The following is a 26738-nucleotide window of genomic DNA, read 5'->3' as shown; positions in this document are numbered from 1 at the left end:
TTAAGGAGCACCACTTCCTCCCTGGTAACTTTCGCAGAAATCAGAAAGGCACTGGCCTCGTGTCTCATCCCCCGCACCCAAGCAGTCACCGAGTCCACTGGTAGAAACTCCTTCAGCTCCCTTTTCTATCCTCTTCCATCTTTGAAGCTGATACAGAGTTCAGGGCCAAGGTCAGGCAACTTGACCACAGCCTTTGTCCCCTAACTGGTGCCCCTCCAGTCCCGTGTTCACGCAGAGGTCAGAGGGCTTCTCCTAAAGCCCGGATCTGATCACGCTGCTTCCTGGGCACCAATTTTCCTGGAGGCCTTAGTGTCACTGAGGTAAAAGCTGAGCAGGACACTGGGGTGTCTCCACCGTCTGACCTCCTTCTCTCCAGTTTCATCTCCCAGTGGCTCTTGCTTCCACACCGTACACCCAGCTGTGCTGAACTCAGGTTAAGAATGCCCTCCTCAGAGCAGTCTTCCTCACCACCTCCAGACAGAACAGCTACCTGCCCTCCTGAGCCCACGCACCATGCAGACTTCTACCACAGCACCGAAGCACTTATTTACTTCTTGGTTCACAAATCTACATTCTCCATCGGATCAGAGTCCCCACACCAACAGCGTCCATCTACCGGGACCGGAGTCAGAGCTTTGCATGTGTGATTCCATTTAACCCTCACACATATTATTCCCATTTTACACATGAGGAAACTGAGGTTGTAAGAGGGTCAGTAACTGTTCAAGTCCCCAGAGCTAGTCAGTGGTGAAACTGGGATTTGAATGCAGGTCTACCTGGTGAAGAGCCCAAACGCTTTACTACCACCTGCTTTGTCTCTTTTTCTAACCCCAGAGAGTAGCATAGTGAACGGTGCATAATCTACGCTTGAAGAATCTTCGATGAATATTTCACACAGTGTACAGTTCAAACAGCAGTTATTTGGCACATTTTTCAGAATGTTTTAACTGAGCAGCAATTAACACATATAATGCTGTGTATTGAGAGAGAGTGAAAAATGCTAAAAGATGAAGCAATGTTTTCTGTTCTCTGAATCAAACTCCTGACTTCTCACACTTAATCACATCCAATCCACATAAAGTGACAGTGGGAAGAGAAAAGGACAGCAGAGCATGCTACCGAAATGTTACTGCTGAATGTATTCCCCTGGCAAATAGGCAGAGGAGTACCATAGGGCCAAAAAGAACACAGCCTTCCAGATCACACAGAGCTGGATTTGAACTCCAGTTCTATAGCTCACAAGCTGGGTAGGTCATGTAACCTCATCTTCTAGGTCACGTGACCTCATCTAAAACACAGCGAATGGTAACTACTTTGCAAGGCTGTTTTAAAGATGAAGTGCAGTGATGTGCACGTAGGACAGACACATTCCACAGTCTCCTTAACTTCCCCCAGTGATGCCAGTGACAAGAGGGTGAAATCTTTAAAGGGAGAACCCATTATTCATAAGGAAGGACCTTCTCAAGGTCTCCAGACATTTGCAGAACCCAGTAATACGGATGCTCGCTTAACTTTAATCATTTTAGGAAAAAAGGCACATTGATCTCTTGCTCATATTTGGATAAACGGGCTTGTGATTTGTTTGCTTCCACATGAGAAGCAACTAGCTGGTCAGAAATCACCATCGGCAAAATACCGCAAGTTAATACAAAATAGTATCAATCTAAAAGCACCAGGCCACTCTCTAAGGGAACAGTTGCATTATTCCAAGCAAATCATTTTATTTGCATGTAAGGGGGAAGCAGCATGGTCTAATCATCATTCATGGCAAGAACGTCAGACTGAATGTCAGGAGTCTCGGCCTTGCCACTTTAAACGTGACCCTGGACATGTTTTTTAAGATTTAATATTCATTTATTCAACAAATATTTACTGAGTGTCTGTAAGACCCCTGTTCTCATGGAATTTATATTCTAATGGAAGAAGAAAGACATCACATAATAAATAGACAGACAGATAGAGGGGAAGAAGTTAGCAGACAGGGGTAAGTGATTAGAAGAGAAAAATGCTCATAAAATAGGTTGTGACTGGGTGATGTAGTCACTTTGGAAATGGTGACATTTATGCTAAAATCTGAGGACGGAACTTCTTCCTTTTCGGACATCCACATCCCTCCTATAAAATGTGACTACTGACCAAGGATGCTTTTGAACGTGTCTTCTAGTTCTAGGAATTTGTGATTTCATGGCTATTAGAGAAGTATTCGTGTGAACACATATTCTTAACATCAAATATTATCCTATATTTAAGAAAATCATTTATGGCAATGAGTCTTAGCTTTGAAGACATTTAAGGTAACAGTAATTCTTCTGTGAGGAACTAAATATAGCTTTGCACACTTAACTTTTCCTACTGATCTTTGTCGGAGCTCCCTCTGTCTGACAAGGAAGTGAGCATTTTGTTGATGCTTTGGCAAATGAAGCCAAGCTGGCCTCTGACGAGAAGGGCTAATGTACCCTTCCATGTATACATGAATTTGTAATGAGGTTAGAAGTTGTCTTAAACTAATTCTTTCTGTTGATCACTTACAACCACAAATTCAGACAGACTGAAATTTTACAAAGTAAAATGAAACTCTAAGCCACATGTTCTTTTTTACATAAAGACAGAAAAAAAAACTGAGGTGATGGGGTATGGAATTTTTTAAGGAAACATCAGTATTCTGACCCATATTTTTCATGTACCAGTTAACTAGAAAATTACCAAACCTGAAAAACTCAGATACATTGTACCAAGGGAATTAACACATTACATTCATTCCCCTCCCCCTCTACATTCCTCCCTCCCCTCCCTCGGTCTCCCTGCTGCCCGCCAAGCTGGGGCACATTTCTGGGATGGAAACGAAGGCCTTTCAAGCTGTTGAAAAATGAGGGCCCCTGAATGTTTAATTCTGTTAACTAATCATTAGAAAACTAGAAATCGCTGTCTCTCTGGGAACCAGTGAGGTAGCAGGCCCCACAGACGCTGTGTGTAATTTTGCAGGAGCCGGCTGGTTTCCCAGCAACACATTGATTTGCGGGATCACTACTTTGGGCACCTTGAGGATAATTAAATATTAAGTCCCTATTTGATGTATGCAAAGTCTGCCTAAGAGGATTACCAGCCTCAGTGAAGGTAGCAGTCCCACATTTTCTGGTAATTGAACATTGCAATGTCATTACCTATTCTTATCTTTACACTGTAAGACTCTGTCTCTATCCTTAATATTACCTTTGAGGATGGAAAAGGAGATAGGGAGAAATTAAGAAAATGAGAGCCTGTGCAATCAACACTTTGGGGTCTTCTAGGTGTTTGGGATATGGAGATGAAGACGACAGTTTAATGTGTGTCGAAGAAATGACAGAGGTGAGCAAACCATCCTCTGTCTCCTCCGGTTCAAGGCTCCATTTTACATACCAAGCAGCCAAGGCTCACAGTTTAAGAATCTTCTCCAAGATCATAAACAACAGTGGAGGGAGGACGGAGACACATGCATGTGATTTGTCCACCAGCGCCCCAATCTTTCTACTGGTCTAGTGAGAGGTAACACAGTTTTTTAAAAGCAGTAATGGAGACTACCTCAAATTTAAACTATGGGCATAGTTCTACAGCATTCCAGAAGTTGTTGCTACTTCCATTCTGATGCTACAAATTTTTTGCATTCATTTTCCAAATAGCAAACAGCTATTTATAAGGCAGCGTTCCCCTACCAAATTCACTTGCCCTCCAAAATAGATTTGAATAAGCAATGCCAGGCTGACATAGAATACTTAACTTTTAAAGGAGGAGGAGGAGGAGGAGACACTCAGTGACTTAATTTATTTTGAAGAAGTCTACAAACGAATAACATAATTAAGCCACTATGGTAGTTTTTTTTTCTATTTAATTGAAGCATAGTTGACTTGCAATGTTGTATTAGTTTGAAGTGTATGACATAATGATTCGCTATTTTTATAGATTATACTCCATATACAGTTATTGTAAAATATTGGCTATATTCCCTGTGCTGTACATTACATCCTTGTAACTTATTTGTTTTATACCTAATAGCTTGTACCTCTTAATCCCCTTCACTTATCTTGCCCTCTCCCTACCGCTCTCCCCTCTGGCAGCCATTAGTTTGTTCTCTGTACCTATGAGTCTGTTTCTGTTTTGCAATATCCATTTGTTTTATTTTTTAGATTCCACACAAAAGCGACAACATACAGTGTTTGTCATTCTCTGACTTACTGGGTTGGCCAAAAAGTTCGTTCAGGTTTTTTGTTACATCTTATGGAAAAAGGCCAAAATTCAACCTTTTTGGCCAACCTAATATTTCACTAAGCATAATACCCTCCAGATCCATCTGTGATGCTGTAAATGGCAAGATTTCATTCTTTTGTATGGCCTAGTAATGTGCCACTGGAGACATGTATCTGTATATCTATGTATCTCACATTTTCTTTATCCATTCGACTGCTGACAGACACTTAGGTTACTTCCATATCTTGGTTATTGTAATTAGTGCCGTTATGGACACTGACATGCATGTATCTTTTTGAATTAGTATTTTCATTCTTTTTGGATATATACCCAGGAGTAGAACTGTGGGATCATATGGTAGTTCTATTTTTAATTTTTTGAGGAACCCCCATACTGCTTTCCATAGTGGCTGCCCCAATTTACACACCCACCAACAGTGTGCTAGGGTTCTCTTTTCTCCACATCCTTACCAGCCACATGTAAAAAAATGAAATTAGAACATTTTCTCACAACTTATACAAAAATAAACTCAAAATGGATTAAAGACCTAAATGTATGGTAGTTTCCTTATTTCTACTACCAAATACTTTAAGAAACTCAGATCATTAGCTTCCAAGGACCAGGAAATTGTTCTTATACAGAAGGAAAGTAAGAGGAGGTAGAAAATTTAAAAAGCGAAGGAGACATGAGATGACTTTTACTAAAGTCAAGAGACATCCTGGAGAGATGTTTTTTGAGGGCCTGAAAAGTTCACACCACCAGAGGAAACAGTGGTGAAACGAGGAACAGCAGACAGACTTTGCAAATGAGAGACAACAGTTTGTATTCAGTGAAATTCAAGTCAAGTCAGTCTAGAAAAGTGCATGGAAAAGCATTCTTGACAAAGCTAAGCTCCCTTACATACTGTCTTTGGAAAAAGTTCAGCTAAGATGAAATTAAAATCTCAGAAATAGCCAGAAGTCACTGAAGTCATCTAAAAGCTGCAACTTGTTCTCTGAATAACTGGAACATCAAGGAAAACTTAAAAGAAGAAATAGTGGTTATACTTATATTATTTCTGAAGCGTTTAGACCCAAATATCAAAGTGTATGTTCTAATGTTTCAACACAACAGGTAAGATGGATATTTTCTTCTTTTCCCAGTTTCCACGTTGCTTCATAACATTCCCGGTGCACAGATCCGACATGAAGTGAGGCTCCAACCACAGAAGCCGGCCTCATCGTCCTGCCAGGATAGAGGCATCAAGGAAGATGCAACTGAAAAAGGCTGAGAACTTGAAAAATGGAGGTTCTGTCAGAAAAGTACATAAAAGTCAGAGCGTTCATTTGTTTCAGGATGAGTCAGCACTTAAGGTTCCACACGGCAAAAATAACGTGACCTAGTTTGGAGCTTACCTCCGAGATGCTATGGGAACCTTCGGGTCTGCTGAAAACAAGCACACCTTGAGCATTCACTATGCCAGGGGCCTGGAGTATATGTCATAGCCCATTGCATTAGTGTTCACACACTGCTCTTGAAAAAGCCTGTTAGTGGTCTCTTGATGCAATGCAAAGCAAAATGCTGAGACTAAATAATGTGATATGGTCATGATGCTTCAGAGAGTATTATTCAGATATTGGTGACTTTTAATACAATCCATTTCAGCAATTTGGCAAGATTAGAGAATCTTTGATAAGTCCATCTTGTTTTAGTCTCAAATTCCCTAACTCTGAAGAATAGATAACAGTATTTACCTGTTTCTCTCACAGAGGGAAATGAGAATATATGAGGTAATTCTAAAGATGCTCTGAGAAGAGTCTCGAGATATCCTTAATATTTGGTTCTTTTTAAAAAGAAGTTCATTGTTCTTTAAATGAAATAATAAGGAAACAAACAGAAATTATAAAGCAAAGCTTTAAAATTAGAAGGTAAATTGAGTTGGAATCAGACTTCCAGGAAACTCTTTTGCAGACTAGATTAACCTAGGAAGTCTTATTTTCTAACTTCTATTGGCCTGTAGTCTACTCTGCAAGCTAAAGCACTTGATTAAGTGCTGACTCTTAGATCCTATGCTTTCAGGACGCATCAGTTTAGAAGCTAAGCCAAAATTCAACAGCCACCGTATTTCTTTGATTTAGGAACTGGCATTTCCACTTACTCAATCAACAAGCATTTAAGCTCTGAATGTGTGCACAGCATACTTTGAGGGATTTGAAAAATGATAGGTATATCCTCCAGGGTTTCTCAGTTTTCAGGTAGTGGGGAGACAAAACTTTTAGTAGTAGTAGTAACAGCAGTAATAATAATAGATCAAATGTGTGGACCTCAAGGTTCAATTAATTAGGTTTGAAATGGTCAGGGAAGGGTCCAGAGAGGTGATGGACTGAGTGAGCCCTGAAGGATGATATGGAGAAACCAAAGATCTCGTGTGTCTGCTGCATTTTGTCGGTCTGCATACAGAAGAGAAGGGAGGGCATTTTAGTGCCTGGGCAGAGCATAAAAGAAATGAAATAGCTATACTGCACACTGAATTTCCACTTAGATCTGCATTTCTCCAGGGAAAGGGTGAGCTGCCATAATTAACTGATACTATGAAAAATCCTGACTGCATCCTATGAAGAGAAAAATTAGATACACATGTTAGGTGACCGAGGCATCATCTACTATGCATATTCAAACCTACGGAAAAATAAAAACAAAATTTGTTGCACATATTTAACTACTACATAGTTGGACTGATGAACACACTGGGAAGTTTGCATTAGCAAGCTGATTATTCACCTGAAGGTGGTTTAAAGTAATCAAGAAATGAGCAGTCAGATGCTCCCTTACCTGTCTCTGGGGCCAAGTGGCTTTGAGGATGGCCTCCGTTCTAAAGAACACAAGGAGCTTGCCATCCTCCTCAGTCAGGTGAAACGACTGTCCCAGAATCTGCAGCACTTGAATGCGGGGCCTCACGGGCCAGGCGTCGTCAGCACAGAAAGGCCGCAGCCACTCCAGCAGGTCCTCAGAGGACACCAGCTGTTCTCTGCAAAATCAAGCGTTAGATTAAAAAGAAAAAAAAAGACTTAGTAGTTTCTAATTCCAGTAATCAAATGCGGTGACTGATCTAAACAACTGTTTGTTGGGTGACTTTATTTTTTTTTCTACTGCGAGGAAAAATGTAGGTTTTAAATGGCTTAAAGCAAACCACATTAGGTGTTTAAAAACTATGTAAAATGCATGTGATAGTTAAACAGTACCATATTCAAATGAGTTACAGAAAGCAGATAAAAATAATCAATATGTTCTTAGCTACTCCATTTCTTAAGCAAAGTTTACTAAGAAGCACGGCTTATTTCAAAGTTCTGTGAAGATGTTATGCCCATGCCCATCCAGTTCCCAGGGCTTAAAAGACTCTCTTTTTATTGAATTGAATTGACGACTAGCTCGATGGGCAAAATTAAAGATTTCCAAATCAAACAGTTTTCATTAGAACACTGCTTTAGAGTGATAACTGTTTCTATTGATAATAGTTCACATAGGAGGGTGCTAGAGTCGTGGATAACCAGGTAGGCATCTGGAAAAAATCTTTGACTGAAATATTATTATTTTAGTCTTGGCAAACAAAATAACTCTTGTAATACAATTATCATGAATGGCTTATCTCATCAACTAGTTAATAACTTTGAATTCAAAGAAAAAGAGAAAAGTATGGTTTATTTCTACTAATGATACTAATAGTGCCAGGCGTCATTCAGTAATTTTATATAAACTATTACTAGTTGACAATAACTATACAAAGTAAACATATTTAATTTGTACATATTTTATTGAAATTTTTTTCAGTTTTATTGAGATATAATTGGCATATAACATTGTATTAGTTTAAGGTGTAAAACGTCATGATTTATGTATATTCTGCAAAATAATTACCACAGTAAGTCCAGTTAACATCCATCATCTGATATAGTTACAAATTTTTTTTTCTTGAGATGAGAACTTTTAAGATCTCTCTTAGTAACTTCCAAATATATATTGTTAACTATAGTCAACATGCTGTATATGTAAATTCCATTTTATAGATGAGGAAACAGGCTTCATGGAAGTGATAGTATATGCCCACAACAACTATACTAGTGCAGTATGACCCCAAAGTCCATGTTCTTTCTACTATTTTTCTGTGACAGAATTTAAATAAGGGGTTAGAGTATCAAATTTGATACTACCTTAAAAATAAAATATGAATGTGTGATTATTAAAGAACTGGGAGGTCTAAAAGGATTTGTCGAAGGGGACATTTGTACAACTTTCTATCCAGTACTAGAATCTTTTCACTTATAATCCCAAATGGACCATCTTAGGAAAACAACTTATTTGATGATGATGTCGATGAATTACTACTATCGATGACTGTTAAGAGGTCACTCATACAGAAGTCTCACTTCCACAAGGCCCTAGAGATCCAGGCTAAAGCACTGAATTATATAGATCCTTTTATAACCAGATCCTTAGGCTTTCACCAATAAATCACCCACATCAAGTTCCAAATTCCATGAACTAACAAGACCACATAAAATTTTTTTAAAACTTCTGAGAATAAAACTCTACAATACCACTGAGTATTTCTCTCAGTGTGCATTCTTTAATATACTTGCACAATTTCAGGGCAATTTAAATTAAAAAAAAAACAAAGTTAGTTATTTGTATTTAGGAATAAATTACAAAATGCCGTGGACAATTGGTTCAAGCATGTCCTAAATTTACAAAGACATTTGTCAGTTTTACCTACGAGTGTCACTCTTAATATGTACCAGAAATGTCAAAACTGGGGTGCAGAAGAAGCAGAATGCTATAAATATTTCCTGGGTATCTACTACTTGCAAAGCAAACAGACAGTATTGTGTAGTGGAAAGAGTATTATTTTGGAATTTGATGGATCTATGAATCTTTTCCCAACAACTCTCAATAAAAATCATGAATGTCGTCATTCCCGTTTTACAGTTAAGTAGACAAAGGGCCTGAAAGTGTGTCTCTTGGAGTCTTTGCAAACAAGATAACTTATATAAAGTACCCAGAATTGTATGTGGCACAGAGGAAGGATTTAATAAACAGTGACCATCATCTGAATAATCATCATTTTACTATCAGCATCAACAGAGTACTAGTTTGTACTGGATGATCAGGGATGAACAATTATATGATCTGTGCCTTCAAAGAATTAATAATACAATGAAACAGAAAGACTTCACAAATGACTATTCTCTAAATATTAACATAATATAAATGTGAACAATTGTTTTGAAGAAAGAATGGGTAAAATCAGGGAAGGCTTCACGGAGGACATGGCCTCTGAACCGGATCACAAAGGGCAAATGGAAGGCACATTAATGGAAAGGTGGGAAAATATAATCCAGATAAAGAGAAGAGCAAGGGAAAAAAAAAAGTCCAAGATTTCAAAGGACATAGCATGTTCAGGGAGCAAAAAAAGCACAGATGTCTGGGGGTCAATCAGAGGAGAGCAAAGCGAGGACAGGTCTCCTGACCTGGATAACCAGGAGCTCGCACACAGGCTGAAAAGGTGGCGCACCTTCACACTCTGAAAGCACAGGCTTTGCAGGTGTCAGCCCAGATTCCATTCCCAGAATGACCACTTCCTGACAGCACTACACTGACCAAGAAGTCACTTAACGGTTCTGAGCCTCAGTGTCTTATTTGTAAATTGGAGATAGATAATAACCCCTTACTCGTGGAGTGATTGAGAATGAAATACATAAAATGAAATAATAAAGCACATAATACATTATCTGGCACATAAGGAAGAACTTCAATTAGTGGCAGCAATGATTATTGAGGACATTGGTCTTACATGGTGTGGAATGGGAATGATGGAGGGTTTCTGAGCAGTGAAATATCATAGTCATGTTAGTGCTTAGAGAGGTGTGCAGGCCGGGGCACGCCCTTTGGGTGAGGCCTACACTGGTCAAATTAAGTGTAATTCAAGAGAAAAGAAGATTAAAGTACATTTTGGGCTTTGAGTCCAAGCCAATTTCACATAATAAGAAGCTGATATTTTTGACCCTGTCACCCAAGTGCCAAGAGGGGAGCAGGTAGGATGAGCTAGAATGGGAAGAAGCTGGAGTCATGAAGACCAGATGGAAGTTACAAAAATAATGCAAGACCTGCATACAGTGAACAAGAATGAAAACTGTTAATAATAATAACTATGAAAGCTTACTGTGCGCCATGAATTACATCACTTTATTGTCACTATCTTTTTCATGTATTCTGTTATCATCTCCAGTTTGTAGACAAGGAAGCAACCAAAGAGACGTTTAATAACTTGTCCACAGTCACACAGTAAGTCGTGGAGCCAATATTTGAACTTGGACTATCTTACAGCCTTGTCAATCACTATGCAATGTTACTGAACCAAATGGGGGCAAATTCCAGAACACTGTGGCAGTAGATTAAAATTATTCAGGTACTGATGTGATACAGAGAGATTATTATCACAGCATTTTCCAAATCATTAGATTTAGATTCCTTTTACCTGACAACTTGCTGTGCAGTTGATAACATTGGACATTTTGGAAAAAACTGCTCTAAGTTTTGGTTGATAGTTCAAATACATAATAAAATTACGAAAACTCATTCCTAAAACAGAAACATTGTGTTCTAGAAGCACTATGTTATAGATGAGTTTGGCTATATATACTGTGAACATTTGTGCTCAATAAGACTGCGCAGAAATGAAAGGCAGCTCTGTAGGAAAAGCTGTCCAGGAAATCGACTAGACAGTATCTCCTAAAGTTTTTAGCTGCAAAATAGTTTACATTTTAATTTCAATTTGAGTTTTTAAAATTCGTAGTCTTTCTTATGATTCGGCAAATACACACACACACATATACAGAGGCAGAGAAAGAAAAACAGAATGTTAGAATTGTGATAGAATGTTAACAATTGGTGAATCAAGGGGAAGAGAATATAGTCATTATTTTTCAATCTTTGCAACATTTCTGTGGGTTTGAAATTTTTCAAGATAAGCAGGTGGGTAAAAACCAATTGCGACTTTCTTTTTTTAATTAATTAATTAATTAATTAATTTATGGCTGCGTTGGGTCTTCGTTGCTGTGTGTGGGCTTTCCCTACTTGTGGTGAGTGGGGGCTACTCTTAGCTGCGGTGCGCAGGCTTCTCATTGCAGTGGCTTCTGCTGTTGCAGAGCACGGGCTCTAGGCTCACGGGCTTCAGTAGCTGTGGCACACAGGCTCAGTAGTTGTGGCACACGGGCTTAGTTGCTCCGTGGCATGTGGGATCTTCCCGGACCAGGGCTCGAGCCCGGTAGCCCCCAATTACGACTTTTACAATGTAAAAAAAAAACCAGAATGGGAAGGAAAATGATTCCATTTTTATAGCATTTTATGGAGGCAAGGAGAGGGTTTAATGAGCTTAGGAATAAAAAGAGAACATGATTTCAAAACATTTTTATCTTATTATAAAAGAGATATACAAATGATTTTAAAAAGATATAAAATAGGTAATAGAGAAAAGTATCTCAGTTTCATTGCAAATACACAGACATTTGCTTCTACCTCTTTCCCTATAATGAGGATTTCTGTGGTGGGGGGAGGTTATTATACTACACAGGGTAATTCAGTACACTATTTTTTAAAAAAAAATTAACTACTAAAGGAAACACACACACATTCACACAATCAGTTTTGGCCCAAAAGATAAGGAGTCTTCTGAAATATACGAGTAGTTCTACTAACAGAAAAGAACAACAGCAGCAACAATGACAACAAAACTAGGTTCACTGAATGATTAATTTGAGAATATGATATTCTACTAGGTAAGTAAGGTAGTATAAGAGGATATTCACAAAACTACAAAGGAACGGAAAAGAAATGCCAACTAAACAAAGGCAATTATTGAATCAAAGAAAAAAGACAGATTCTGAGAATATTAACAAGCTGATCCTTTGTATAAGAGCTTGCAGATTCTGCATGGCATAAACGTATGAAGATAACCCAACCTTGAACTTAAATGATTATGGTCTATTAAAAGAGACAGTAAATACGAAAAGCACTTTATATATCATGATGCACTACACAAAATAAAATTATTGTTCTTATTTGAGAGTGGGAGAAGGAAAGACTGCATTCAAACAAGACAAACATAGACCTTTGTGATTTCTTGTAAATATAAATGTCATAGAATTGGAATGCCTGAAGGGAACAGAAGGTCACTTTGTCCAATCTTCTAGATTGAAGTTATAAACCAGCAGCCAGCGTTTTGTACTGGCTCACACAGTATATACCAATGTTTCAAAATTTAAAAATTTTACACAATGAAGATTTACCAGCTCTTCTTTTTTTCTCCCGCTTCATTGAGATATAATTGACATACAGCACTGTGTAAGTTTAAGGTGTACAGCATAATGATTTGACTTACATATATTGTGAAGATTACCATAGTAAGTTTAGTGAAAAGCCATGATCTCATATAGATACAAAAAGGAAAAAGAAAAAAATGGTTTTTTTCTTGTGATGAGATCTCTTAGGATCCACTCTCTTAACAACGTAGCTCCCCTTTAAATGCTGGAAGATAAGGACTCACTGGCAGCTGCTTCCCTTAGATAAGGCCTCCTGAGCTCTCAAGTACCCCTCAGCCTCCACACTTCCTACCTTCCCTTAAGGCCCGTCCACCTTGCTCATTTCCATTACCTGCCTGGCCTCAGTAGGAAATCAGTTTGCAAACTGATCTGTAACATGCTAGGCTAGACAGAGAGAGAAGGACAGGCAGGTGGGTGGGCCCGGGGTGGAAAGCAAGTAAATGTGAGCGAGCGAACAGTGAGAGACGTAAGTGCTCATATTCTGGGTAGGTCCCTGAACTCAGTTAAGGAACCGATCCACACACTGCACACACTTTCCTCACTACACACGGAACTGGGTGTAGCAGACATTTCCCAGGACAATGTCTTCTATTCATCAGCTCCCGTGAAACAACTGGGGCACCTGACAAAGAGTAAAAGGGAACTGAAAACAAATGAATGCATAACGTGTTAATGGCATTGCAGTAGTATAAAAAGCGTGATTTTTTTCAAATAATTATCATAATCAAGTTATATTAAAAGACAAATTCCTACAAAGGCAATAATTTTGGTGTGTGCAGAATTCCAATCTCAAATCTTAACTTTTGGTAAATAAATACTAACAACGTCTTTGTGGCTGCCCTCAAATGTATGCCAATCAGAAGATCTTCTTGAGGTTCATTCATCAATAGAAACATGGACACATCTCACTGTAATGCGGCAGAAATGGCAGCTGTGAAGTCATAAGTATGGCCTTAGGTGGCCCCGAGGAACACTGCAGTGGTAGAGTGGATCCACCCTCCGGGTCAGCGACCATGGCTTCCAGCAGGGTTCACATAACAGAACAGAGGGCTCAGGCACTGGGGGTACCTGGAGATTATCTGATGATTCACTCTGCCTCACGGAGCGGGAAGAGGAAGAAGAAACTGGATTCAATTTGCTCTAGTGGGCTTTCTTTTTCTTTTCCTTTTTTTGGGGGGTGGGCGGGGTCTTTTGTGTGCTTTAAAAATAATGTGAAGTCCCTAGGTAACTCCAAAGAGCTCAATGAAGCCTGAATGATCTGACACTGTTCAATATACACGAAGCTTTAAGACAGCTGAAGCTGCTACTGTGATTAAGCAGCAATTTAAACAAACAAAGAGTCCTAAAATACTCAATAGTTCTGAAGGAAATCTTTCTCCCTCTTTGAATGGTGCACAGAGGAATTCCTCATTAATTATCTGTTTTCTGAGTGGATTTATTTCTGTACATCCTTTTGAGAATCACTAATATACTGGTTCACACTTGTGGGTCATATCTGTTAGGAAATTTTTTAAAGGTATATGAAGGCAGGGAGTAGAAAAGGAAATAAGGCCAAGGCAGAGAGAAGGAGGTGGAAGAGGCGAGAAAATGGAGGAAAGTAATGCCTTAAGACCTTGCAAAGTTCAGTCCATGGACTAAGGGGCACTTGGGAGCTGGTTGGAAACGCAGAATCTCAGGCGCTACCTACATCTACCCAAGTAAAATTTGAATTTTAACAAGATCCCTGGGCAATTCCTAAACAGAATGACGTGTGAGAAGCACTGCCTTAACAGTCCATTGCAGGCTCTTTAATGTCAGAAAAAGATGAGATACGGTAAGAGAAATTCACAACACGTCTTTATCTGGGTGACCCCAGACAACCTACAGAACCTGTCTGACCTTCATTTCCTCATCTGTAAAATGGAGATGACAATAATAGTAATATGATAGGGTGGTTCTGAGGACTGAGTGAGTTGTTAAATAAGAATAAGTAATGGATGTTCATTAGATTTTTGTTTTTAAAACGCTTCAAGGTATTTTCTTAGTTCCTGGTTTAACGGGTATATTATTTTAGAACACTATAATTTTAGCTGTTGAATTTTCTGAAATTTTCCCTAGGCAAACTAATAAACTAATCCTTAACACAAACTAGAAATTTAAAATATACTCTCAAAATATGATGTTACAGATATACATAAATACAGGCACACTTCATCTTATTACACTTCACTTTATTTCACTTAGACACTGTCTTTTTTTTTAACAAATTGGTGGCCACCCTGCATTGAGCAAGTCTACTGATGCCATTTTTTCAAAACCATTTGCTCAATTCATGTCTCTGTATCACATTTTGGTAATTCTCACAATATTTGAAACTTATCATTATTATTATATTTGTTATGGTGATATGTGATCAGTGATCTTTGATGTTCCTATTGTAAATGTTTTGGCATTTTTTAGCAATAAAGTGTTTTTTAATTAAGGTATGCACAATTTTTTTAGACATAATGCTTTTGTACAATTAATAGACAACAGTACAGTATAAACATAACTTTCATATATACTGAAAAACCAAAAAAATTTGTGTGACTTGCTTTATTGTGATATTCACTTTATTGTGGTGGTCTGGAACCAAATTCTCAATATCCCTGAGGTACATCTGTAATGGGAGAAAACATACACGCTCATAAAATAAATATAATAGGCACAAGCCTCTGGATAATTAATTATCGTAATCTCATCTTTAATTGTAGATGTTATAAAAGGTTTTCGTCAGAAACAGACTCACAGACATAGAGGACAGACTAGTGGTTCCCATGTGGGAGTGGGGTGGGGGAGGGATGGATTGGGAGTTTGGGATTAGCAGATGCAAACAATTATATAGAGAATGGATAAACCACAAGGTCCTACTGTATAGCACAGGGAACTATATTTAATATCCTGTAATAAACCATAATGGAAAAGAATATGAAAAAGAATATATATATATGTGTATATGTGTGTGTGTATATATATATATATATATATATGTATGTATAACTGAATCACTTTGCTGTACACCAGAAACACAACATTGTAAATTAATTATACTTCAATAAGATACATTTTTTTTTCTTAAACAAAAGGTTTTTGACAGAATGGAGCCCGTGTTTCAGCACAGCTGGAATTCCTGGCTCGGGGTCTCTCCCCTCCACTGCCACGGAGCTGCCCTGGAGCCGCAGGGGAGGGCGGCCTCACTGAGGCTGCCGGCTCTGGAGGGGCCCCACCGGCCAAAGCCGCGACCGTCCTGGGGACCGCGGGCCAGTTCCCTGAAACCTGGACCTCGAAGGCCACCTTTATTCACACAAAGAAAGGATTTTTCCATTTGGAAGTCAACATGTCAGAGTAGAGGCGCCGCCCTGAGGGCACTCTCAGAAGGCCTACGGGCTCCCGGGCCCGCCAGGAAAGAGCAGCTTTGGCAGTGCCGGAGGAGGGCGGGGAGAGAACCATGTGAATGAGCACTGGAGTCTGGGTGCAGCACAGTTTTCTGAAGAAGCAGGATGCTGATCTAGGCATGGAAAAAGACCAGTCCAGCAGCTGTATTAGAAGACATGTGGTATATATGAAGTCTGTGATCCGTAGGGGAAATTTTGCCAGGTGGCTGACAGGGTCTTGGCGCTCCGGCCGGGTGTCAGGCCTGAGCCTCTGAGGTGGGAGAGCCAAATTCAGGACATTGGACCACCAGAGACAACCCGGCCCCACGTATTATCAATCGGTGAGAGTTCTCCCAGAGACCTCCGTCTCAACGCTACGACCCAGCTCCACCCAACGGCCAGCAAGCTCCAGTGCTGGACGCCCCATGCAAAACAACCAGCAAGACAGGAACACAACCCCACCCATTAGCAGAGAGGCTGCCTAAAATCATACGAAGTTCACCCCAAAACACACCACCAGATGCAGCCCTGCCCACCAGAAAGACAAGATGCAGCCCCACCCACCAGAACACAGGCACCAGTCCCCTCCACCAGGAAGCCTACAAAAGCCACTGAACCAACCTCACCCACCAGGGGCAGACACCAAAAACAATGGAAACTATGAACCTGCAGCCTGCAGAAAGGAGACCCCAAACACAGTAAGTTAAACAAAATGAGAAGACAGAGAAATATGCAGCAGATGAAGGAGCAAGGTAAAAACCCACCAGACCAAACAAATGAAGAGGAAAAAGGCAGCCTACCTGAAGAATTCAGAGTAATGATAGTAAAGATGAACCAAAAATCTTGGAAATAGAATGTAGAAAATAAAAGAAACATTTAACAAGGACCTAGAAGAACTAAAGACCAAACAAACAATGATGAACAACATAATAAATGAAATTAAAAATCTCTAGAAGGAATCAATAGCAGAATAACTGAAGAAGAACGAATAAGTGACCTGGAAGATAAAATAGTGGAAATAACTACCACAGAGCAGAATAAAGAAAAAAGAATGAAAAAAATTGAGGACAGTCTCAGAGACCTCTGGGACAACATTAAGCGTACCAACATTCAAATTATAGGGGTCCCAGAAGAGGAAGAGAAAAAGAAAGGTTCTGAGAAAATATTTGAAGAGATTATAATTGAAAACTTCCCTAACATGGGAAAAGAAAGAGTCAATCAAGTCCAGGAAGCACAGAGAAGTCCCACACAGGATAAATCCAAGGAGAAACAAACCAAGACACATATTAATCAAACTATCAAAAATTAAATACAAAGAAAAGATATTAAAAGCAGCAAGGGAAAAGCAACAAATAATATACAAGGGAATCCCCATACGGTTAACCGCTGGTCTTTCAGCAGAAACTCTGCAAGCCAGAAGGGAGTGACAGGACATATTTAAAGTGATGAAAGTGAAGAACCTACAACCAAGATTACTCTACCCGGCAAGGATCTCATTCAGATTTGACAGAGAAATCAAAAGCTTTACAGACAAGCAAAAGCTAAGAGACTACAGCACCACCAAACCAGGTCTACAACAAATGCTAAAGGGACTTCTCTAGGCAGAAAACACAAGAGAAGGAAAAGACCTACGAAAACAAGAGGGAGGAGGTATGGGGATATATGTATATGTATAGCTGACTCACTTCGTTATAAAGCAGAAACTAACACACCATTGTAAAGCAATTATACTCCAATAAAGATGTTAAAAAAAACCCCAAAACAATTAAGAAAACAGGAACAGGAACATACATATCAATAACTACCTTAAATGTAAATGGATTAAATGCTCCAACCAAAAGACAAAGACTGGCTGAATGGACACAAAAACAACAGCCATATATATGCTGTCTACAAGAGACCCACTTCAGACCTAGGGACACATACAGACTGAAAGTGAGGGGATGGAAAAAGATATTCCATACAAATGGAAATCAAAAGAAAGCTGGAGTACCAATTCTCATAACAGACAAAATATACTTTAAAATGAAGACTATTACAAGAGACGAAGAAGGACACTACATCATGATCAAGGAATCAATCCAAGAAGAAGATATAACAATTGTAAATATTTATGCACCCAACATAGGAGCACCTCAATACATAAGGCAAATGCTAACAGCCATAAAAGGGGAAATCAACAGTAGCACAATAATAGTAGGGGACTTTAACACCCCAATTTCACCAATGGACAGATCAACCAAAATGAAAATAAATAAGGAAACACAAGCTTTAAATGATACATTAAATAAGATGGACTTAATTGATATTTATAGGACATTCCATCCCAAAACAAGAGAATACACTTTCTTCTCAAGTGCTCATGGAACATTCTCCAGGGTAGATCATATCTTGGGTCACAAATCAAGCCTTGGTAAATTTAAGAAAATTGAAATCGTATCAAGTATCTTCTCCGACCACAACGTTATGAGACTAGATATCAATTACAGGAAAAAAGCTGTAAAAAATACAAACACATGGAGGCTAAACAATACGCTACTAAATAACCAAGAGATCACTGAACAAATCAAAGAGGAAATCAAAACATACTTAGAAACAAATGACAATGAAAACACGACGACCCAAAACCTATGGGATGCAGCAATTCTAAGAGGAAATTGCTGTTCTAAGAGGGAAGCAGTTCTAAGAGGGAAGTTTATAGCAGTTCTAAGAGGGAAGCAATACAATCCTACCTCAAGAGACAAGAAACGTCTCAAATAAACAATCTAACCTTACACCTAAAGCAATTAAAGAAAGAAGAACAGGGCTTCCCTGGTGGCGCAGTGGTTGAGAGTCTGCCTGCCAATGCAGGGAACACGGGTTCGAGCCCTGGTCTGGGAAGATCCCACATGTTGCGGAGCAACTAGGCACGTGAGCCACAACTACTGAGCCTGCGTGTCTGGAGCCTGTGCTCCGAAACAAGAGAGGCCGCGATAGTGAGAGGCCCACGCACAACGATGAAGAGTGGCCCCCGCTTGCCACAACTAGAGAAAGCCCTCACACAGAAACGAAGATCCAACACAGCCAAAAATTTAAAAAATAAAATAAATGAAGAATTATTATTAAAAAAAAAAAAGAAAGAAGAACAAAAAAACCCTAAAGTTAGCAGAAGGAAAAAAATCATAAAGATCAGATCAAAATAAATTAAAAACAAATGAAGGAAACAATAGCAAAGATCAATAAAACTAAAAGTTGGTTCTTTGAGAATATAAACAAAATTGATAACCCATTAGCCAGACTCATCAAGAAAAAAAGGGAGAAGAAGAAAATCAGTAGAATTAGAAATAAAAAAGGAGAAGTAACAACTGACACTGCAGAAATACAAAGGATGATGAGAGATTACTACAAGCAACTATATGCCAATAAAATGGACAACCTGGAAGAAATGGACAAATTCTTAGAAAAGCACAACTTTCCGACACTGAACCAGGAAGAAAGAGAAAATATAAACAGCCCAATCACAAGCACTGAAATTGAGACTGTGATTAAAAATCGTCCAACAAACAAAAGCCCAGGACCAGATGGCTTCACAGGAGAATTCCATCAAACATTTAGAGAAGAGGTAACACCTATCCTTCTCAAACTCTTCCAAAATATAGCAGAGGGAGGAACACTCCCAAACTCATTCTACGAGGCCACCATCACCCTGATACCAAAACCAGACAAAGATGTCACAAAATAAGAAAACTACAGGCCAGTATCACTGATGCACATAGATGCAAAAATCCTCAACAAAATATTAGCAAACAGAATCCAACACAGCACATTAAAAGGATCATACACCATGATCAAGTGGGGTTTATCCCAGGAATGCAAGGATTCTTCAATATACGCAAATCAATGTGATACACCATATTAACAAATTGAAGGAGAAAAACCATATGATCATCTTAATAGATGCAGAAAAAGCTTTCAACAAAATTCAACACCCATTTATGATAAAAACTCTCTAGAAAGTAGGCATAGAGGGAACTTACCTCAACATAATAAAGGCCATATATGACAAACCCACAGCCAACATCATTCTCAATGGTGAAAAACTGAAACCATTTCCTCAAAGATCAGGAACAAGACAAGGTTGCCTACTCTCACCACTATTATTCAACATAGTTTTGGTAGTTTAGCCACAGCAATCAGAGAAGAAAAAGAAATAAAAGGAATCCAAATCAAAAAAGAAGAAGTCAAACTGTCACTGTTTGCAGATGACATGATACTATACATAGAGAATCCTAAAGATGCTACCAGAAAACTACTAGAGCTAATCAATGAATTTGGTAGAGTAGCAGGATACAAAATTAATGCACAGAAATCTCTTGCATTCCTATACCCTAATGATGAAAAATCCGAAAGAGAAATTAAGGAAACACTCCCATTTACCATTGCAACAAAAAGAATAAGGTATCTAGTAATAAACCTACCTAAGGAGACAAAAGACCTGTATGCAGAAAACTATAAGACACTGATGAAAGAAATTAAAGATGATATAAATAGATGGAGAGATATACCATGTTCTTGGATTGGAAGAATCAACATTGTGAAAATGACTCTACTACCCAAAGCAATATACAGATTCAATGCAATCCCTATCAAACTACCAATGGCATTTTTCACAGAACTAGAACAAAAAAATTTCACAATTTGTATGGAAACACAAAAGTCCCCAAATAGCCAAAGCAATCTTGAGAAAGAAAAACAGAGCTGGATGAATCGGGCTCCTGGACTTCAGACTATACTACAAAGCTACAGTAATAAAGACAGTATGGTACTGGCACAAAAACAGAAATATAGATCAATGGAACAGGATAGAAAGCCCAGAGATAAACCCACGCACCTATGGTCACCTGATCTTTGATAAAGGAGGCAAGAATATGCAATGGAGAAAAGACAGCCTCTTCAATAAGTGGTGCTGAGAAAACTGGACAGCTACATGTAAAAGAATGAAATTAGAACACTCCCTAACACCACACCCAAAATAAACTCAAAATGGATTAAAGACCTAAATGTAAGGCCAGACACTATCAAACTCTTAGAGGAAAACATAGGCAGAACACTCTATGACATAAATCACAGCAAGATCCTTTTTGACCCACCTCCTAGAGAAATGGAAATAAAAACAAAAACAAATGGGACCCAATGAAACTTAAAAGCTTTTGCACATCAAAGGAAACCATAAACAAGATGAAAAGACAACCCTCAGATTGGGAGAAAATATTTGCACATGAAGCAACTGACAAAGGATTAATCTCCAAAATATACAAGCAGCTCATGCAGCTCAATAACAAAAAAAACAAACAACCCAATTCAGAAATGGGCAGAAGACCTAAATAGACATTTCTCCAAAGAAGATATACAGACACATGAAACAAACACATGAAAGGATGCTCAACATCACTAATCATTAGAGAAATGCAAATCAAAACTACAATGAGGTATCACCTCACACCAGTCAGAATGGCCATCATCAAAAAATCTACAAACGATAAATGCTGCAGAAGGTGTGGAGAAAAGGGAACCCTCTTGCACTGTTGGTGGGAATGTAAATTGATATAGCCACTATGGAGAACAGTATGGAGGTTCCTTGAAAAACTGAAAATAGAACTACCATATGAGCCAGCAATCCCACTATTGGGCATATACCCTGAGAAAACCATAATTCAAGAAGAGTCATGTACCACCATGTTCATTGCAGCAGTATTTACAATAACCAGGACATGGAAGCAACCTAAGTGTCCATCGACAGATGAATGGATAAAGAAGATGTGGCACATATATACAATGGCATATTACTCAGCCATAAAAAGAAATGAAATTGAGTTATTTGTAGTGAGGTGGATGGACCTCGAGTCTGTCATACAGAGTGAAGTAAGTCAGAAAAAGAAAAACAAATACTGTATGCTAACGCATATATATGGAATCTAAAAAAAAAAAAAGGTTCTCATGAACCTAGGGGCAGGACAGGAATAAAGATGCAGATGTAGAGAATGGACTTGAGGACACGGGGAGGGGGAAGGGTAAGCTGGGACGAAGTGAGAGAGTAGCACTGACATATACACACTACCAAATGTAGAAGAGATAGCTAGTGGGAAGCAGCCGCATAGCACAGGGAGATCAGCTCGGTGCTCTGTGACCACCTAGAGGGGTGGGATAGGGAGGGTGGGAGGGAGGGAGACGTAAGAGGGAAGAGATATGGGAACATATGTATATGTATAACTGATTCACTTTGTTATACAGCAGAAAGTAACACAACATTGTAAAGCAATTATACTCCATAAAGATATTAAAAAAAAAAAGGTTTTTGACACTATTTCAAATCCCTAGAAGACTTAACCCTGATATCTAGAAGCAAGAATGTGGCTAAACTTAGAAGGAAGTCTGCCTGCACAGGTACCTGCCCGGGCACTGTGGTTTCACGTCGTTCACCCTTAGCACGGGTAGAAGAAGAGGGAAAGGGGGCTTCACGGGAGAGGCGGGAGCTGCAGTTAAAAGGTAGATGATACCTGTACCAACATAAAAAGTCAAAGCAGGACATGCTGATGAAGGCATAAACTGTCTAAAAATTAAACACAAAACTGAACTCTTGGTGGTACCCATTAATACACACACCATAATTCTGACTTTTCAATCCCTCTGCCAGGAATATTTTGGGATGGTGTATGCCTCACCTAAGAGCATATGGATATACGTGTGTGTGTGTGTGTGTGTGTGTGCGCGCGCGCGCGCGTGCGCGCGCACGTGTGTGTTTGTGACAGCTGACAATGTGTATGAAGAGAGATGATTTGCCGTTTAAACGGATGCCATAGTGGGCAATGGGTGTTCACGTTACAGGGCTGGGACTGAGGGAGGGTTAGGGGCACACAAGCCTGGCGTGGCCTCCTAGAGGGTTAGTCAGTCATGTCAAACCAAGTGATGAGCGAGTGACCCAAGAGCGTTCCTCTATCTTTATTTATGTGATTTTTTTAATTGAAGTATAGTTGATTTAGAACGTTGTGTTAGTTTCAGGTGTACAGCAAGGTGATTCAGTTATACATACATTCACATGTTCTTTTTCAGATTCTTTTCCATTATGATTTATCACAGGATATTGAATATAGTTCCCTGTGCTATACAGTAGGACCTTGTTGTTTACCTATTTTACATATAATAGTTTGTATCTGCCAATCCTGTAGCATTACTTGAAAAGAGTTTAAATCCCCATGTCACTCTGAAGACCCCGTTCCCCGGGAACTACCTAGAAAAGACAGAGCGACTCCCCTGTGACTCTGGTGGACACGCTCTCAGGGAGGAGAACTGAAGCCAAGGGTGTCAGGTTTAACTGGCCACATTCACAGAACACTTGCCAGGAATCAAAGTTATGACTTTGTCTGTCTTCCTCTTTTTCTTTTTTAAGCAAAAAAAAAAAAAAAAAGTTCACTTAAGTTTTATGTTGTTGTTAAGGAGCCTTTGTTATTCTGTGTCTCTGGGATGAAAAGTAAGATCTTGTTCTGATTCTCCATTCCCCAACGTCTTCCTCTTTGGAAATCGAAGCTTAAAAAAACAGTCTGTATTCAAGTGACCCAAGTTGTATTCTTCTGTATATCTGGCTGGAAATTCACTAAGAAAAACACTGCTTTCTAATTTTTTGAGATGTTCCCAGTGGGACGAGACTGAGAGACCCCACTGGAAGGGGCTTAAAGCAGTGCCCGTGAAGATCCCTCTCATCATGTGAGGCCCGGATCCAGGTCCGGGTACCTGACAGCCACTGTGCGACGGCTCACAGGGGAGCGGGGAGCGGAGAACCAACTGATGGGCTGTGACCGGAATGGCAGCCGCTCGATGGACCCTCTAGAAAGTGGCTGAGGGTTTCCCACGTAGCATCTCTGCCCACCCTGCTATCTGCTGCACCTGCCCCGTTGAAGCAGTGTCCCCAGCCTGGACTACACCTCCTCCTTCTCGCAGACTCAGACGTCACAGACCAGCTCCAGTGCCGCCCCGTGTGGATCCTGCCTTAACCTCCCCGGGCAGAATAAGCCACTCCCTCCACCTTGCTTTCTGCACAGCGCTGACCACTCTATTGCACGGTAACTGGGAGCGCAGGCAAGCTGGTCTCCCCTGTAAGACTCTGAGCTCCTCCTACCCAGAACTAACTGTTCGTGACAGAGCACGGAACATGACACACACTAAACGTGCAGAACAGTGACATTTCTTTTTAGAATAAGAAGCCCACGTTAGCCACAGCTGTGGCTTCCTTACCATTTAAAGACCCACAAGCAAAGGAGTTTAGAAAAAACGTGCAAAGTAAAAGGCACAGTAGGTCGAGGGCCCTGCTGGCCATGGTTGCCAGACCCAGCCATATGGCTTATCCTACGTTCTTTCACTCAAACCGCGGGCCCAAAGCGATGCGTGGAGACATTCTATAAAGGCATCTGAGCCCTAAATTATGACGCAGGGGCAGACCACACTCCTGGCTCTATTTCCTAGGCCTCTGACTCTGGGCAAGTCAACTCCTCTCTCCCAGACTTTCCTCATCTGACAATGGCAACCACATATGCAGGCGTCAAAAATCATAACCACTAAATCTACAAAGATCAATGGAAAGAGTTCCAACAGCAAGTAACTAAAACAGAAGAGAGAAGTGTTCATACATTTTGATCGAAATCGTGTAGAAATGTACCTGTACTTGAACAGCAACCGGAAGGCAATATGCAAATAAAGACAATATTACTGAACGGACTACGAGGGCGCTTCTCAAATACACTTCATCATCATTGTATCAAAGGAAACGGGGGTGAGGCCTTACAGCGTTGCCATGGATACCAGACATAGGAAAGATCTTCGTCCACTCTGGGAAATATATAACTGTCACTTTGCTGTTGCTGTTATTCCTACTACTACTAACAATGCACCTGAATGAAAGATTCTTTCTTAAAATGGTTTGGAGACACACACATTCCTAGACTTATAAAGCCTCTACACTCTCAGTCCTCAGACAAGACAGATTTAACATATATAAAGTTTTTTAAAAATAACATATACACTCTCGGAGTTTCCATACTTAATCAGTACACTTAACCTCCTGGAGACGTAAACCCGTGCTCTCCTAAGAAGCAGAGCAGTTTCCTCTCCCCGGCCGCCCTCAGGAGGAGGTGGGAAGAGACCACACTCTGAGACCAGCAGGGCCCAGGAGAGCAGGAGAGGGTCCTGCTGGAGCTGATGGGCTAAGAGTACAGCTGGGAAAACGCATCTCCAGAAAGCCCTCAGCTCTTCCTTCAGAACCGCCTAGAAAAGAGGCTTAGTCATGGAAGCTTCATAAACATGGACATTAAAAGTAATGCTAGGACTCTGAGGAACGCCATTCAGTGAGACCCACAAACTGCTCCAGCCTTACCCTTCGCTCACACTGGCGTGGACGGCTGCAACAACCCCTTCCAGGACGCGGAGAGGGTCCGCCGGCCCCCCGAGGTCAGCACTGCCTCCACTGCGAAGGGAGAGACAGAGAGAGGAACGGAATCAGAACAGGATGGCTCAAGCCTCAGAAACAAGTGGGGCATTTACACGCGGATGAATCCAGCTGGATCTCGGCACAGCATACACCGCCAGCTCATAGCTGTTCGTGGTATATGCAGCCCACAAGGGTACCAAATCCTATACCGTGTGCTAAGGATGTGGAGATGAAACCTCTGCCCTTAAGGAGCTCACAGTCTGATATAGGTTTGTTTTCCTACCGAGAGTAGAGGAAAAGGGAAAAAAAAGGAAAAAGAGAGAGTAAGAAAATCTACTTGCATTCTGTCATCCAAAAATTCAAAGAAATACTCAATGGGCATTAAAAATATGAGCTATTTTAAGCATTAAGTATATAATAATCTAAATTCTCCAGCTGGCCTTTTTTTCAAAACGCTAATATTTACATGGTACTTACTAGGTAGCAGGCACTGCTAAGTGCTTCACATACATCCTGACATTTAATAATCCCAACAGCCCATGAGACAGGCCCTATTATGCCCATTCTACAAATGCATATGTCTGGAACTCTACTGAATTCTGAAAATGTAACAGAGGAAAGAGAAGTTTTAGATGAGTTTTTGAATAGTTTAAGTTATATGATTTAAACCAACTGCTGGATTCAGTATGTTCATCCCTTTGTCATTTTATGCCTACTAAATTTCACTAACTTTCTAAAAGGTAAATGTTATGGACATAGTCAATAGCAATTTGTTTTCCTTTGAAAAAGAGGCAGGTGAACTGAAGTTCCCCTTCCTCCCACTACTGAAAGATTTAATTCATTTTTATTGAATGTCTTCTGTGCACTAAGTCTAACATTTATTAGATCAGAACAAAATCTTCAGTAGTAGAACTGGGCACAGGGAAAGAGAAAGGAGTATAATTTATGTCAGAATTTTATAAATGTAAAAATATATCATATTTTAATTATAGGAAAACGTACAATTTTTGAAAAATAAACTAAATTATATTCAGTAATTTTTCAAATTTTTGTTTTGTGAGCTTCATCTAAGCCTTGATTTAAGAAATAATAAAAGATAACTGAATCAAAAAGGTACAAAACATGGCAAACAATTATCTGTCATCGTTTGAAAGAGGAAAGTGACTCTTATAATCACCACCACCACCAAAACATAATAAGCTCGTAATAGAATAAAGCTTTATTCATTTCACATTTGCGATTTCTAAAAAGTGTTACACTATTTTATTTCTCTCCCTGTATATAAAATTACCAGATACCTCAGAGCACTAAGGT

General features: G+C 39.7%; 1 protein-coding gene across 2 annotated transcripts in view; it reads right to left on the bottom strand.

Annotated features, from left to right (window-relative positions):
* NBAS (NBAS subunit of NRZ tethering complex) overlaps positions 1 to 26738 on the bottom strand; it is a 345856-nt gene that overhangs the window by 35493 nt on the left and 283625 nt on the right. For both annotated transcript variants that reach the window (XM_082357496.1, XM_082357497.1), the window contains 2 exons: positions 25371 to 25460; positions 7033 to 7228 (listed from right to left, as the gene is read on the bottom strand). In XM_082357496.1, coding sequence (XP_082213622.1) covers positions 7033 to 7228; positions 25371 to 25460 — 286 coding nt within the window. The remainder of the gene's footprint in view (positions 1 to 7032; positions 7229 to 25370; positions 25461 to 26738) is intronic.

This window comes from Balaenoptera borealis, assembly GCF_965194805.1.
Source record: "Balaenoptera borealis genome assembly, chromosome: 15".
NCBI lineage: Eukaryota > Metazoa > Chordata > Mammalia > Artiodactyla > Balaenopteridae > Balaenoptera > Balaenoptera borealis.
Note: the sequence above shows the minus strand (reverse complement) of the source record. Positions and strands in the feature narration are given on the sequence as shown.